The sequence below is a fragment of the Gadus macrocephalus genome, chromosome 17 (assembly GCF_031168955.1).
Source record: "Gadus macrocephalus chromosome 17, ASM3116895v1".
Classification (NCBI taxonomy): domain Eukaryota; kingdom Metazoa; phylum Chordata; class Actinopteri; order Gadiformes; family Gadidae; genus Gadus; species Gadus macrocephalus.
Window position 1 is genome coordinate 10,708,582 of NC_082398.1, and position 15,747 is coordinate 10,724,328.

Genomic DNA, 15,747 nt, shown 5'->3' on the forward strand with positions numbered 1-15,747 from the left:
CAGCTCTATTGTGTTTTATTATATGAATAATACATACAAAATTACACACACACACACACGCACACGCACACGCACACACACACACACACACACACACGCACACACACACACGCACTCCTCCGCAGTGTGTGTGCATTCCGGGACACGGAAGCGGCTCCCCACCGCCCCCTGCTGGCAGCACCGGCTCCTACCGCTCGGCTCACTACACAAATGGCGGAGGGGGACTTGGACGTGGATTCGCTGATTTCCAGGCTTCTAGAGGGTGAGTTTCACTTACTTGTGTTCACGTTGAATTGTTTGCCGGAGAAAATGTACACATGGATGCGGGGGTGTGAGGGGCCCTCACTGAGGGCACCGATCGGGGATACAGGAGGCTTGCTGTGTTGGGGGGGTGTTGAAGCTGGCAGTCCCGTCTCTCAATACCAAACATAGGCACACCTTTCGCCCCAACCACTGCCTCGCACCGCTCCAGTTATAATGTCGTTTTTCTATATGGCAACAGTGTATTATAACAGGGAGCAAGAATGTTGATAATTGAGACACGGTTTAATTATTGAATTTAGTATAAAGTGTTGCATTCTATCAGTCCTGGTTAGAAAGTTCCTGACTTAAGTCTCACAGGAACAGTCTCTACAGGGCATAGATTCAATTCCCAAACCTTCAGCCTTAATGTCATCTTTAAATATAGTTCCTATGATGTCTCTTCCCGGGGATATAAAAGTTGCACATTGACAACCCTAACTTAGAGATGTAACTATAATAAAAAAAATGCTTTGTGTGTATATGGAATGCTAAAGTGAAATCTCTGGTTTCTGGTCAGCTGTTTGCACTAATGGTGTAAAGATGGAATTCAGAAGTAGGCTGCTTATGAGGGATTACATTTTGTACGGAACAATGTTGGGAGAAGCTCTCTTTAAACATGTATTCTAGTCTCAAGAGCCTGTTTTAAGAGCACAATGCGGTTAATAGTCTTTGGTTTAGCCAACAGTGTTTCGAAGACCACTGTCTAATACCAAGACAGTGTACTCTCTGTCTGAGGAATTATGTGCGGCGCACACACACACACACACACACACACACACACACACACACACACACACACACACACACACACACACACACACACACACACACACACACACACACACACACACACACTCTCTAATGGAAAAATACATTTTTGCAGCCCACACGAATGAGCAAACTTTGTCAGATCAACAGAGAATTAGCATATTTCATTCAGCTAATTAGTGATTAGAGGTTATATGTTGTGTTGATGTGGCTTATTTTTACAATTATTAATGATAATGCTGTAAATAATTGATGCATGAATACTTTTTGTAACTCCAACGAAGAAAAAGACAATTCTCATCCGTGGCCCTTCAATAGAGTGTGTATTACTGGTGATTACTGAAATGTTTTACAAAGACTTCAAGAAAGCAGCTGTTTTCAACCTTGGTGAATTCCCCCAGTATCCATCGATGGATCACCAATCCATTGCTGATACATGTTTTAGTTTTTAATATATTATCTATTCTGTCACATGGTGACCCCTTTTATGGCTGTTTCCTCTGACCTAGAATGAACGGAACAACCATTATTTGTTGGAATCACTGCTGTGTCTAGTTATCTGTGCTCTATATGAGGTTAGCATACCGGCTAATACTAGCATATTGTAGCATCTCTGCGACAATATTAGAAGCCCTTACACCTCTTGCCCACTGCATCCGTCCGTTGACGGATCCCTTTGACTTTGAATGGGGCGGAGCCGCAATGCATTGTGGATCCATCTGTTCCGTTGGATCGGTCGGCTCCGTCAAGAAGTTGAAAAATTGTCAACTTTTCGGGCAGCGACGGATCCGTCATCCGATCAGATCGCGTATGCTCGGGCTTGGCTGATGGATGCCTCTGCAAAGACCACTCCCCCATCCGTCAGCCACGCCTTCCGCCATCCGTTGACGGACGGGGCAGTGGGCAAGAGGTGTTAATCGGAAATAGAGAGGTGTGTGTGTGTGTGTGTGTGTGGGTGTGGGTGTGGGTGTGTGTGTGTGTGTGTCCCCCCCTTCCTGTCACGCAAGCCTCTCTGGTGATGGCTGATGTCTCTCTCTCTTTCTCTCTGGCTCAGACACAAATCCACGACTCACCTTAAACCCTGATTTTGGCGGCGTGTTGGTGTGTGTGATTAGTACCTAATCTGATCCTCCCCTGGGGAACAACCCAATGTTAACAGTTTGTTTGAATCTTTTCCTGTCTGCACAGTGCATTGTAGCAGAGCTTCGTGCTTTAAAGTTATTCGAAGGCTTTATCACTCAAAACACACTCACTGGCGCAAAAGACTGCAGTCGGCGACTGAAGGACAGGACAGTGTGGGTGGGGTGGGGAATGACCTGTGTTTGAATTTCTATGTATTTCTTTGTTAGTCGCCCATTTATTGAACTCCAGCTCATTCCCTTTTATATTTGATTTCGGGGTGTGTGTGTGTGTGTGTGTGTGTGTGTGTGTGTGTGTGTGTGTGTGTGTGTGTGTGTGTGTGTGTGTGTGTGTGTGTGTGTGTGTGTGTGTGTGTGTGTGTGTGTGTGTGTGTGTGTGTGTGTGTGTGTGTGTGTGGTCTGCTTGCACAATGTTGGCCTAAGCCGAACCTACCGTTTCCTCCGGCTACCACCTGCGACAGTGCCTTGCTCACGGGCCTCACGTCGGTGTTGGTTTGGGGCGGGGAGCCCGGGCACCTCAGCGCATCCCAGCAGGCAGTGTGCGTGTCCCCGGGCCCCTGAACGCAAAGCCTTTGTAAGGCCAGCTTTACCAGCACCACCATCGCCGCCACCGCCTCCTCCTCCATCACCACCACCACCACCACCAGCAGCAGCAGCAGCAGCAGCAGCAGCAGCAGCAGCAGCTATACAACAACAGCAGCTCTGTGTCCTGGCTGGCATGGCGGGCAGGACTCTGTAGGGCTCCGCCCACACAGCCCCCTGGCTCTAGAGAGAGAGAGAGAGAGAGAGAGGGAGGGAGGGAGGGAGGCTGGAGGGGAGAGGGAATAAGAGTGGAGGAAGGAGGGGAAAAAGAAGAAGGAGGAGAGAGGGAGGGAATGAGAATGCAAGATGACAAGAGAAGGAGAGGAGGGAGAGAGAGAGATAGAGAGATGGACCTATAAACAGATTGGATAGGGACAGACAATGAATGAAAATGGAAAGTTCAGCCATTTAAGTTTCTTTCTTGTTGGCCAAAGCCATGAGCCAACATGAACCTGTGCAGCCAATGAGAGAGAGAGAGAGAGAGCGAGAGAGAGAGAGAGAGAGAGAATTCGGTGCTGATGATAACGCCCTCTCGCGTTACTAGAGAGCACATGATGTACTGTGTGTGAGAGATTCAGTCCCCCACCCTTACGATGGGGGGCTCAAAGAGACAGGTGTGTGTGTGTGTCACGGAATCAACAATAATGGCAGAGCATCTTCAGGCAAAACATTCACACCACACACATACAAACATCTCCCCCCCCTGCCCCAAAGCACACACAACACCACCCCTGGGACAACGAAAGGCACAACTGTCACCACAGCTTTGGACCGAAAGACGGTGAACATTTTGGATTGAATTGATCGTTTTTACTTTAACTTTTCTTCATCGCCTTCTCTGTTTTCGCTCTTTGTTGTTTCGGTCTTTTGTCCGTCCTCTATGTCCTGTCCCTATTTCACCAGCCTGTTTTGTGTTTACCCGAGTCTCTCACTCGTTCTCTCAACACAAAGGCCGCCATTTATGCCGCTTGACATTTTGGGGGGCGAAACAAATGTGCCCACAGAAAGAGAAAACGCAGCTCTGAGATCGCATCGCTGGGATGGTTCGCCCCCTCTCTCCCTCTGTCCCGCTCCTCCCCTCTCTCGTCCTCTTCTCGCCTCCTCTCTCTCCCTCCAGGCTTCCCTCCTAGTCCCATCCCCCTCTCCTTTTCTTTCTCCCCCTCCGTCCCTCCCTCCTTTTCCCTCTCTCCAACCTTCAATCCCTTCCTCCCCCCTTTCCCTCGGTTTTACTCGTTCAGTGTTTCGCTATTCAACATTCATGGTGGTGGTTTGGGGGTCAACATTTTCCACTTTCCTCGTTCTCAGAGAGAGCAAGAAAGAGAGCGAGAGAGAGCGAGAGAGAGCGAGAAAGAGAGCGAGAGAGAGAGGCTTGCATTGTCTCTCTCTCTCTCTCTCCGAGCTCCAGGTGTTGGTTGGAGCTGGAGGGTGGAGGGTATGGCTGGGTGGTTGCCTGGTTTCAACCTCACTATCTTTCTGGTGTGGAGGACCAACGGGTTCGGGGGCTGGGGGCGGGGTCAAAGCCCAGATCCTGACGACGCAGGTGTGTCTGCTGACGGGTCAGAGGACCACACGGAGCATAAAAGATGCAGAGTCACACCTGTTTTAGGATTCACCACACCCTCTCCCAGCTCCTCCAACCCCCATGACTACAGAGAAGCAGAGCGAGTGTGGTTTCAGGGACACGACTTGTGGTTGGTCCATTTCAACCGAATGTTTTCCAAACCCTAAGCAGATTAGCGTTTTAGCTCTATTAGCGAGGATAGAGCTAAAAAATGTGGTGGCTGATAGTCATTCTCCCGCTCATATGAAGCCCACACACACACACACGCACACGCATACACACACGCAGATGAACACACACACACGCAGATGAACACACACACAGCTGTGTGGCTGGTTGTCCTTTTCTTTTACGGCTTTTGTCCAAACCCATTTAACTGTAATGCTGCAGCAGCTCACATTCCCTCTCTGTCGTACCTGTTCCACCCTCGCCTCCAGTGGGTGAGACAGCGCCTGCATAGTTTTGAGTGTGTCCTTCTGGGGCGTCCTTGACGGGAGCGATGCAACATGGTTCAGCTTCGCTTCGTTTGGCTGAACGCACACTAGGGGGGGGGGGGGCTTTGGGTGTCTGGGTTCGTCAGCCTACCGTCAAACCTCGTCATCCTCGAGCAAGATGGCCCCTGCTGACCCCCCTACCCCCTCCGAGTCCTTAATGGCCTGGCTCTGAACCCACCGCAGGTCACTCTTTGGATAAACGTTGCTCCTTAGTGACTAAGCAGCTCCTCAAGAAGCTCTTTGGCGGCTCTGAGTGACAGGCCCAGCTCCTTCCTCCTCCAACCAGCAGCGCCTATATATGGTAATGCATCCCAAGACCCGCCTGATGGTGATTCTATCTTTCTCCCTCGACCCATCTTTTCTCCCTCCCTCTCTCCCTCTCTGTCCCCTCTTTACTGCCCCCCCCCCGCCCCTCTGCTCTCCCTATCTCTTTTTTTATCTCTTCCCTCTCTCTCTCTCTTTTCCTCCACATCTCTGCCTTTCTCCAGACTTTCCTTCCTTCTCTTGGCTCGGGACTTGCTTGTCCTAAGAAACTTCTATTTAAGGAGGTTTTTTTTTTCGTCTGTTAATGATCGGAAAACTGTGGGCTTGGTGACCCCCTGAGCCCGGCCTGAGGAAGGGGGAAAGTGTTCTACAACAACAGGAGACACTGGGCCTAATTTAGGCATTCATACAACATGGCAGCCTGCTACATTTGAACTACACTTTTACATTTAAAGTTAAACTGGATTTGTAATTTGAGATGCAAAGAGCAGATGAAAGAAAATATCTACTATTACTTGGCCCTGTTCATACAGAGTCTCTGTTTAAAAAGGAAAAAACGTTTCTGGCAGGTTGGGCGGAACGTACGGACCGGAACTTTCCATCGTTGCCCACAAATGATGCCCAACTCACGTGACTCTTATTCGGTCTTTTTGGCATTTTGTTTTTCTATCAACTTGCTCGCTCTCTCTGGCCTCATCGAGTGCCATCCTTACTGACCAGATAGTGCAGTACTGGGGTACTCTTAGGTTCTGGGTTCGATACCCATTCACCACAGTACACCTATAGTCATCCATGAGCAAGCTGCCCGCCAACGCCTACCTGCGCCTTTATGACATGGATCCTAATCCACGTTGAAGTCACCTTGGATAAAAGTTGAAATACTGAATTCAATGAAGAGTAACTAGGATTGGATTCCTCAGCACACACACACACACACACACACACACACACACACACACACACACACACACACACACACACACACACACACACACACACACACACACACACACACACACACACACACACACACTTCCCAGAAGACCATACACGCTTGTAAGCAGGGAAGCGTAACGCTGCCAAATTAGGAGTGATGGATCACAGCATGGGGATTCCCATGGAATGGCTCCTGCACAATTCTGCCCTTCTTGGCTCCCGTAAGACTGTTACTGTACTACTGACTCTCACACACACACACACACACACACACACACACACACACACACACACACACACACACACACACACACACACACACACACTATCACAAACACACACAACCTTGAACATGGCCAACATGAAGTTCAGCTCCAGATAAACCAGCTGTTTTATTGAAGGATTTCTTCCATGAAAGACAATGATGTGTGTGTACACTGTGTTGCATTCCAGATTACATTGTGTGTGCGCCTGTGAGATTTGATTAAACAGTGTGTGTGTGTGTGTGTGTGTGTGTGTGTGTGTGTGTGTGTGTGTGTGTGTGTGTGTGTGTGTGTGTGTGTGTGTGTGTGTGTGTGTGTGTGTGTGTGTGTGCTGAGGAATCCAATCCTAGTTAATACAGTCACGTCAACACATCACAGCAGGGAGGAGTGTACACGCAGGTTTAGGCTGTGGTTATTCAGGGTTTGAACCCAGTACCATTCCTCTAATGTGTCCCGGGGCTTCAGTACTAAGGTACCCACTAGCGCACCAACAGCGTCCCTCCCCCTCCTGGTCACTGTGTAAACTGTTGTAAACTGTTGCATGCTTAATGGGGGAAGTTTAGGCTAAATATAGAGCTACTGCTGCTCCCCACTGTGTGTGTGTGTGTGTGTGTGTGTGTGTGTGTGTGTGTGTGTGTGTGTGTGTGTGTGTGTGTGTGTGTGTGTGTGTGTGTGTGTGTGTGTGTGTGTGTGTGTGTGTGTGTGTGTGGCATGTGGGCGTTATACAACACACACGCCGTAGGCCTCCGGGTCTTGCCTAGACCCTAGTGTGAGGCCCGGGCTCTGGGAGAGAACTCACTGTGTGGCTCTGGACAACAGCCCGCCTGATAAATGACTTAATAGTCAAATAGTGAACACACCCAAACAAACAAATACACAGACGCTGTCTGGAGTGACACACACGCGCACACATGGCAACGCCTTCCTGAAAGCCTTAGGACTGAAGCGAACGTCCCCATAGGTCACTCAAGCACCTCACCCCACAGACGAATAGAAACACTAGCGACGCGGAAACACGTCTGGCGAGACATGACGGACTCAAGGGGAGTGAAGTCAGAGGGTCTCTCAACACTCAACTCTCGGGATATCTGGTTTCTTCCCGGACAGCACAATGGAGGAAGCCTTCCTGCCTTGAGTAGGATATCGGAGCCACCATTGATCTCAACCAATTAGGCCCTCAATGTGTTTGGGGTTTTGGACTGGGCCCCCTGATGTATATGGTTATGAATCTTGATGGGGTCATCACAAATCCATCAGACTTTAACATACGGCAATAAAGCAAGAAACATTGGAGGGAATCATAAATGTTTTACCGCAAAGCCTCATTGAAGTAACTGACAGACCAAGGGCTAACCGACAAACTTTTAAAGGGACCATCCGATCAAAGCATTGTGGACATCAATCAGACATGAAATACTGTAGGTACGGGTCAAATCAAGACTCCTGCATCTTGGCAGGACTGAAAAGTAATTCTTCCTTTTCCTAAGATTTTCACAAGATAAATAAGGGCGAAACTAAATCTGGGTACTGAAGGCTTGGGTTGCCTATACGCTTTTAATATCATTTCTGGTTTGAACGTTGGCTCACCATCAACGATGATGGATATAAGCCAGATGTCTAAAGCTGGCTCGCTTGAGTTGTAATGAATATTTGTAGTACAAAGTTGAAAGTTGGACTAATCCCAAGGTCTTATTCTGTAAGATCTCAACGCTAGCGACGCCCGTGTTCTGTTTCCAGCCAGACTTGTTGGCTAAACTTTAGCTCCTGTATTTTGGTTTAAAGGTCGTCTTGCAGTCCACCAATGCTCCGTGTCATAGGGGCTTCTGACAAGACGAGCATGCTACCTTCCACCTACTGTTTCCACCTCCATCCATACACACCATCACCTTCTGCTCTGGTCTCTTTTTTTACATAAGAACCTGCACGTTCTCCTCCCTCTCTGTCAAGTCCAGTCAAATGCTGTTTTATTTAGCCCTTTAATCACAGCGACAGTCTCGAAGGGCTTGACAGGCCCACATTATTCCAAACTTCAAACCCTAATCCCTCTAAAGGCCAAAGGGGAAAAGTCCCCAAAGCCAGAGGGAGGAACCCTTGAGGAGCAACATGATAGTCTGAACAGCACAGTCTGGGGGTTAGAGTGTTCCACTGCTCAGCCAACCCCTACCAACCTGTCTCCATATCCACTGACTAACCCCTACCTGCTCCTTAATGACCTGTCTCTGTGTTCACTGTCTAACCCCTACCTGCTCCTTAATGACCTGTCTCTGTGTTCACTGTCTAACCCCTACCTGCTCCTTAATGACCTGTCTCTGTATTCCCTGTCTAACCCCTACCTGGTCCTTAATGACCTGTCTCCATATCCACTGACTAACCCCTACCTGCTCCTTAATGACCTGTCTCTGTATCCACTGTCTAACCCCTACCTGGTCCTTAATGACCTGTCTCTGTATCCACTGACTAACCCCTACCTGCTCCTTAATGACCTGTCTCTGTATTTATGTTGTACATGTTGATGCCCCCACACACTCCAGAGGACACACAATTGACCTGGTCATCTCAAACTCCGCCCCCATCAGCAACCTACAGGTCTATGATCTTGGCGTCTCGGATCAGAGTTGTGTCAATGGAGCTCCCTTTTCCTTCCTCCCACACCAAACCAAAGCGGCAGATCCACTTCAGGAATGTGAAAAATATCAACATGGATGCCCTGGCCCTGGACCTTCAACATCTCTCCTCTGGCTCAACTGACTCCCTCTCTGTTGCTGACTCAGTGGACTTATACAACCAGTCCCTGAGCAGTCTCCTGGATCTCCACGCCCCCTTAACATCGAGGTCAGTCTCCTTCTCGCGCTCCGCACCCTGGTACACCAGTGAACTACGTACAATGAAGGCTGCTGGGCGTGTCCTTGAGCGGCGACTCAAGGCCTCTGGTCTGACCGTTCACAAACAGGCATACAGGGAACACAGGAGGGCATATGCTGAAGCCCTGAATAATGCACGGTCCAGGTTCTATTCCGCAATAATCAACAATAGCCCTGGTAACTCCAAACAGCTCTTTTCAACTGTCCATCCCCTTCTCAAACCCCCTTTACCATCCCAATCTGATGTCACCACGGAGAGGTGCAACATGCACATCAACTTTTTTAAACAAAAAGTGAATAACCTCCGCTCACACCTCTCCATCACTACTGCCCTGCCCCTTCAAACTGCTGACCCACCGATTGACTCTGTCCAGACCCTCTGCTCCTTCTCCAGCATCACAAAGGAAGAGGTGGAGGACTTCATCAGGAAAATGAAGCCATCCACCTGTGCACTAGACCCCTTCCCTACAGCTCTGCTGAAGGCCAACATCTCTGCTGTCTCTCCACTCATCACCAATATCATTAACCACTCCCTCCTGGCCGGCCATATCCCATCTGCATTAAAAACTGCTGTCATCAGACCAACATTAAAAAAACCTACCCTTGATCCAGAAGTCCTCTCCAACTACAGGCCCATCTCAAATCTCCCATTTCTGTCAAAAGTTCTGGAAAAAACAGTTGCAGCACAACTCCAGGATCACCTCATACAACATCACTTGTTTGAAAAATTCCAGTCTGGTTTCCGCTATGGCCACAGTACAGAAACAGCCTTGGTCAGGGTCACAAATGACCTCCTGATGGCAGCAGACACCGGCTCCCCATCTCTCCTCATCCTCCTGGACTTAACAGCTGCTTTTGATACGGTTGACCACAATATTCTCCTTCACCGCCTGCAATACACCATTGGACTATCAGGAAATGTAAAGAACTGGTTCACCTCGTACCTCACTGACAGAACTGAGCACGTTGCCCTGGGCAAAGCAAAATCACACACCAACAACGTCACCTGCGGTGTCCCCCAGGGCTCGGTGTTGGGCCCCACACTGTTCTCACTGTACATGCTCCCCCTGGGTAGTGTCATTAGCAGGCATGGCTTGTCTTACCACTGCTATGCTGATGATACACAGCTCTACATCAGGACAACCCCCACTTCTTCTGCCCCTCTGCCAACATCCACACTGACCACCTGCCTGGAGGAGATAGAGGCGTGGATGAAGCTCAACTTCCTACAACTTAACAGCCATAAAACGGAAGCCATCCTTGTTGGCACGCCACATCAGCTCCGCTCCCCCACCATCACCAATATCACCTTCTCTGGCAAAAACGTCCCCCTTTCCACATCCGTCACCAACCTCGGTGTTAAAATGGACCCACAACTTAATTTTGACACCCACATCAAACACCTCTGTAAGACAGCTTTATACCACCTCAGGAACATCGCCAAACTCCGCCAATCACTCACCCTGGCTGATGCAGAGAAGCTCGTCCATGCCTTTGTCTCCTCCAGGTTGGACTACTGCAATGCACTCCTCATTGGGATCCCTGGCAAGAGCATCCAGAGGCTCCAATACATTCAAAACAGTGCTGCCAGGGTCCTGATGAGGGTGCGCAAGCATGACCACATCACCCCCATCCTGAAATCACTGCACTGGCTCCCTGTCTCACTCAGAATTGAGTACAAGGTCTCCCTCCTCACCCACCAGTGCCTTCACGGACTTGCCCCCCTCTACCTTCAGGAACTCCTCACCCCCCCGACAAACTCACGTACACTCCGTTCAGGATCCACTCACACCCTCCAAACCCGACATACGAAGCTGTGCACCATGGGTGATCAGGCCTTTTCTGCTGCTGCCCCTAGACTATGGAACGCCCTCCCTGACCACCTGAGGGCTCCACAGACTACAGCTCTTTTTAAACGGAACCTCAAAACCCATCTCTTTAAAAGAGCATTCAGCTAAACTTTCTTTGAGGTTCCCCCTTTTTTAATAGTTTTTTGGTGTTTTTTTTCTCTGAAGCACTTTGAGATTCTTGAATATAAAGTGCAGTATAAATAAAATTTATTATTATTATTATTATTCACTGTCTAACCCCTACCTGCTCCTTAATGACCTGTCTCTGTATTCACTGTCTAACCTCTACCTGCTCCTTAATGACCTGTCTCTGTATTCACTGTCTAACCCCTACCTGCTCCTTAATGACCTGTCTCTGTATTCACTGTCTAACCCCTACCTGCTCCTTAATGACCTATATATTCCATGATTCACTTTTTTATAGACGGGACGCTGTGGATACTAAATGTGAGATACTAAATGGTAACCAGGGAAACCGGGATATCTAGTTGGGCGCCCGGGGCCTTCTGTGCAGAGGCGTGATGGTAACCTCTCTCCCGCCCCTCCCCCTCACCCCCCTAGTGCGAGGATGCCGCCCCGGGAAGATCGTCCAGATGACGGAGGCGGAGGTGCGGGGCCTCTGCATCAAGTCCCGGGAGATCTTCCTCAGCCAGCCCATCCTGCTGGAGCTGGAGGCCCCCCTGAAGATCTGTGGTCAGGACCCCCCACACCCCACCTCCTCCTCCACCTCCTCTAACACACCCACCTCCTCCACGAACACACCCACCTCCTCCACCACCTCCTCCTCCACCTCCTCTAACACACCCACCTCCTCCTCCACCTCCTCTAACACACCCACCTCCTCCACCACCTCCTCTAACACACCCACCTCCTCCTCCACCTCCTCTAACACACACATCATTCCCTCTCACATCTCTTGTATCCTTCTCTTTGGATCTTGTTCTTACTTTCCGTCTTTGTGGTATTCTTTGTATTTCGATATTTCTTTCGCACCTTTCTCTTTGTTAATTTTCATCATGTATTTAATTTCATATCCATTCCTGGCTTCCTATCCTTCCTCCATCTGGGTTGAACCCTCTCCAAAGTGAGGTTAGGTTGGGTTAGTTTGCTTGAGAACCAGCCGTTTACATGGCTGAGGCTGTTGTAACTTCCTCTCTCCCTCCCTCCCTCCCTCCCTCCCTCCCTCCCCGATAGGGGACATCCACGGCCAGTACACAGACCTGCTACGGCTCTTTGAGTACGGGGGCTTCCCGCCCGAGGCTAACTACCTGTTCCTGGGGGACTACGTGGACCGGGGGAAGCAGTCCCTGGAGACCATCTGCCTGCTACTGGCCTACAAGATCAAGTACCCCGAGAACTTCTTCCTGCTGCGCGGCAACCACGAGTGTGCCTCCATCAACCGCATCTACGGCTTCTACGACGAGTGTGGGTCCGCAGCTAGCAACGCGCTTTGTGTGGATGCGTGTGTTTATTAGCAAGCGTACAAGTACAGACACGGGAGCACAAGCACACACACACACACACACACACACACACACACACACACACACACACACACACACACACACACACACACACACACACACACACACACACACACACACACACTGAACATAAATGCCCATATCGGAATCGTGAAATGGCAGTTTTTAACAAGTGACACTTTTGTGTCGTTTTGTTAAAAAAAAGTGTGAGTGTATTAATAGCTACAATCCCCACGTCAGAATTCCCCCCCCCCCCCACACCCCCTTCGCTCGGCTCATGAACGCCCGTCTTCTGCTCTGCAGGCAAACGGAGGTTCAACATCAAGCTTTGGAAGACCTTCACCGACTGCTTCAACTGCCTGCCCATCGCCGCCATCGTGGACGAGAAGATCTTCTGCTGCCACGGAGGTGACCCCCACAACTCAAACTGCTCCCCTAGGGATCTTTAGCCCGCCTCTCCCATTTTACCTAGCGCTTTTGGCTAACCAGTTTAAGCTAATAAACTTTTGCACACGTTTTTTGATATTTTAATTGTGTCACGCATATCTGTCTTATAAACCCAAGGCATCTTACACTGGATTTAGGGTTGTGTTACTAATGCCTTCTGTGATTCTCTACCACCAGGTCTGTCTCCTGACCTCCAGTCCATGGAGCAGATCAGACGCATCATGAGACCAACCGACGTGCCTGACACAGGTGCAAGCACACACGCTTTATGAAGTTATGATTTACATCGAGCCCCTTCTGTCCTTGAACATTATTACTGGGAAACACATGCCTAAATAAGGCAATCATTCTCAGGGTCCCTCTTTGTGTGTGTGTGTGTGTGTGTGTGTGTGTGTGTGTGTGTGTGTGTGTGTGTGTGTGTGTGTGTGTGTGTGTGTGTGTGTGTGTGTGTGTGTGTGTGTGTGTGTGTGTGTGTGTGTGTGTGTGTGTGTGTGCACAGCGCACAACGCACAACGCTATAACATTCCCTAACATAGGCACTCCCTACAGGGCACTGAACTTGCAGCTTCATACCACAGGCCAGAACGAGATTTCCTTCATGGTAGATGAGGGAACTGTTGGACCCCAACCTACCTGTTTCAACAAAATTATTACATTTGAAAAGGCTTACGATCGGCTACCTAGCGGAAGTTAGGAACATTAGCTAAACGTAAGAAAATAAGGTTGTAAAGTTTGCTACAAAAAAACGCAAGAAGAATAATTATAATAAAGAATACAAATCTGATTAAATTGAATCGTTAAAGAATAATTACATATTGTATATAGACATGAGAGAACATGGCAAACGGTAATTTCGACATTGTGCAATCGATTGTATCACTTCTTCTAACAAATGTACTTCCATCTGCTAAATGCCCTTAATGTAAATGTAAAACTTATGCATGACATTAAATAAGATACCTATTTTGTGTGTGTGCGTGTGTGTGTGTGTGTACCAGGGCTGCTGTGTGACCTGCTGTGGTCCGATCCGGACAAGGACGTGCAGGGCTGGGGGGAGAACGACCGCGGCGTCTCCTTCACCTTCGGCGCCGACGTGGTCAGCAAGTTCCTCAACCGCCACGACCTGGACCTCATCTGTCGGGCCCACCAGGTACCAGGCCCCTACAACACACACACACACACACACACACACACACACACACACACACACACACACACACACACACACACACACACACACACACACACACACACACACACACACACACACACACACACACACACTCCAAAAACAGGGTTTAAGGTGAGTCCTAGATTTGTGCGCGTGAGCCAGAGAGCGAAGGAGATACAGAGAGTGGCATCAGCCACACACACACACAACCTTGTTAGGAGATATGTAATATGTCAAACCACAAAATAACTGTTTAACGGTGCCCTGTTGAAGCGTTAAATACAAGTCCGTCCAGTCCTGTGTCTCTTTGTGTTTAGTGTCTGTGTTTTTAACTCTTGCGGTACATTTGTCAGGCAAAATATTGCTAGATTGTGTCGCCTTGTTTGTGTTTTTACTAATCTATTTTCTCACAACTTCAACTTACTTAATATTAGTTTCTGCCGTTTTATTGTGCTACTGCCCATTGGGCAGCTAATGCACTCCTAACCTTCCCTGTGAGGAGGGATCCCTCTTGTGTGTTTCTCCTCCAGGTTTCTCCCCTCTGGACTTTCCCCTCTGCCCCTAAGAGGGCTCATAGTGTTGGGGTTAGTGGTGAACAATGTGGGGCCTGTTGAGCCCCTTTTGAGTCACCGTGTTAAGGGTTATATTAATCAGCCTGTTCTCTGGCGCCCCCAGGTGGTGGAGGACGGCTATGAGTTCTTCGCCAAGAGGCAGCTGGTGACGCTGTTCTCGGCACCAAACTACTGCGGCGAGTTCGACAACGCAGGGGGCATGATGAGCGTTGACGAGACCCTGATGTGCTCCTTCCAGGTGTGTGTGTGTGTGTGTGTGTGTGTGTGTGTGTGTGTGTGTGTGTGTGTGTGTGTGTGTGTGTATACGGGTACAAGTGTGTGTACGTGTGTGAGTGTGTGTGCAATGCATGCATGCGTGTGTGTAAGTCAATGAGAAGAATGAGATCGATTTCAACCCGATCTCTTTGTTTGCGTAGATCCTGAAGCCGTCAGAGAAGAAGGCCAAGTACCAATATGGCGGCATGAACACCAGCCGCCCCATCACCCCCCCGCGCACAGCCCAGCCCCCCAAGAAACGGTGAAGGAAGGAAGCTAGGATAGGAAGGAAGGAAGGAAGGATGTGTGTACGGACGGGCGTGCAAGGGAAGGATTTTGTTTTGAGTGAGCGGTAATCCCCGCCAACTCGGCACCCTTTTCATAGTTCAACATTTGTAAAGAACAAAGGTCAGACCCCCACCACTACTCAGACCCCCACCACTACTCAGACCCCCACAGGGGGTAGGGTACCGATGCGATGGTACTTTGTTCAGGACGCCGTCTTATTTTATACAACTGCAAACCAATCGGGAAACTGTTCTGTGCACCATGGCCTGTCATATCGAGTATGTTTTTCTGCCGACACGTTTGTTTTGATCCTGAAATGTTTGTGGAAAAAAAACTGGCAAAAACTAAATGGAAATCAAAATGCAGTACGAGTCTCCGTGTCTGTTCCTGTTTTAGTTTAGCCTAGCCTCGTTCCTGCACTCGCCTCTCACATTTCTACCCCACCCTCATCTGTACAGACGATTGTTAATGACACCCGCTGCGTTTTCAATAAATAATTTGCGGAATAA

General features: G+C 49.2%; 1 protein-coding gene and 1 long non-coding RNA gene across 2 annotated transcripts; one reads left to right on the forward strand and one right to left on the reverse strand.

Annotated features, from left to right (window-relative positions):
• Positions 1-103: 103 nt before the first annotated feature.
• LOC132475923 (serine/threonine-protein phosphatase PP1-beta catalytic subunit-like) lies at positions 104-15,747 on the forward strand. Its single transcript, XM_060077319.1, has 8 exons — positions 104-262; positions 11,583-11,714; positions 12,216-12,446; positions 12,809-12,913; positions 13,130-13,201; positions 13,951-14,102; positions 14,799-14,933; positions 15,112-15,747. The coding sequence occupies exons 1-8, from the start codon at positions 211-213 to the stop codon at positions 15,214-15,216; spliced, it is 984 nt and encodes a 327-aa protein (XP_059933302.1). The 5' UTR covers positions 104-210; the 3' UTR covers positions 15,217-15,747.
• Positions 8,523-11,415, reverse strand: LOC132475962 (uncharacterized). Its single transcript, XR_009530041.1, has 2 exons — positions 10,214-11,415; positions 8,523-10,177 (listed from the first exon to the last, which is right to left on the reverse strand). It is a non-coding gene; the product is annotated as an uncharacterized LOC132475962 (long non-coding RNA).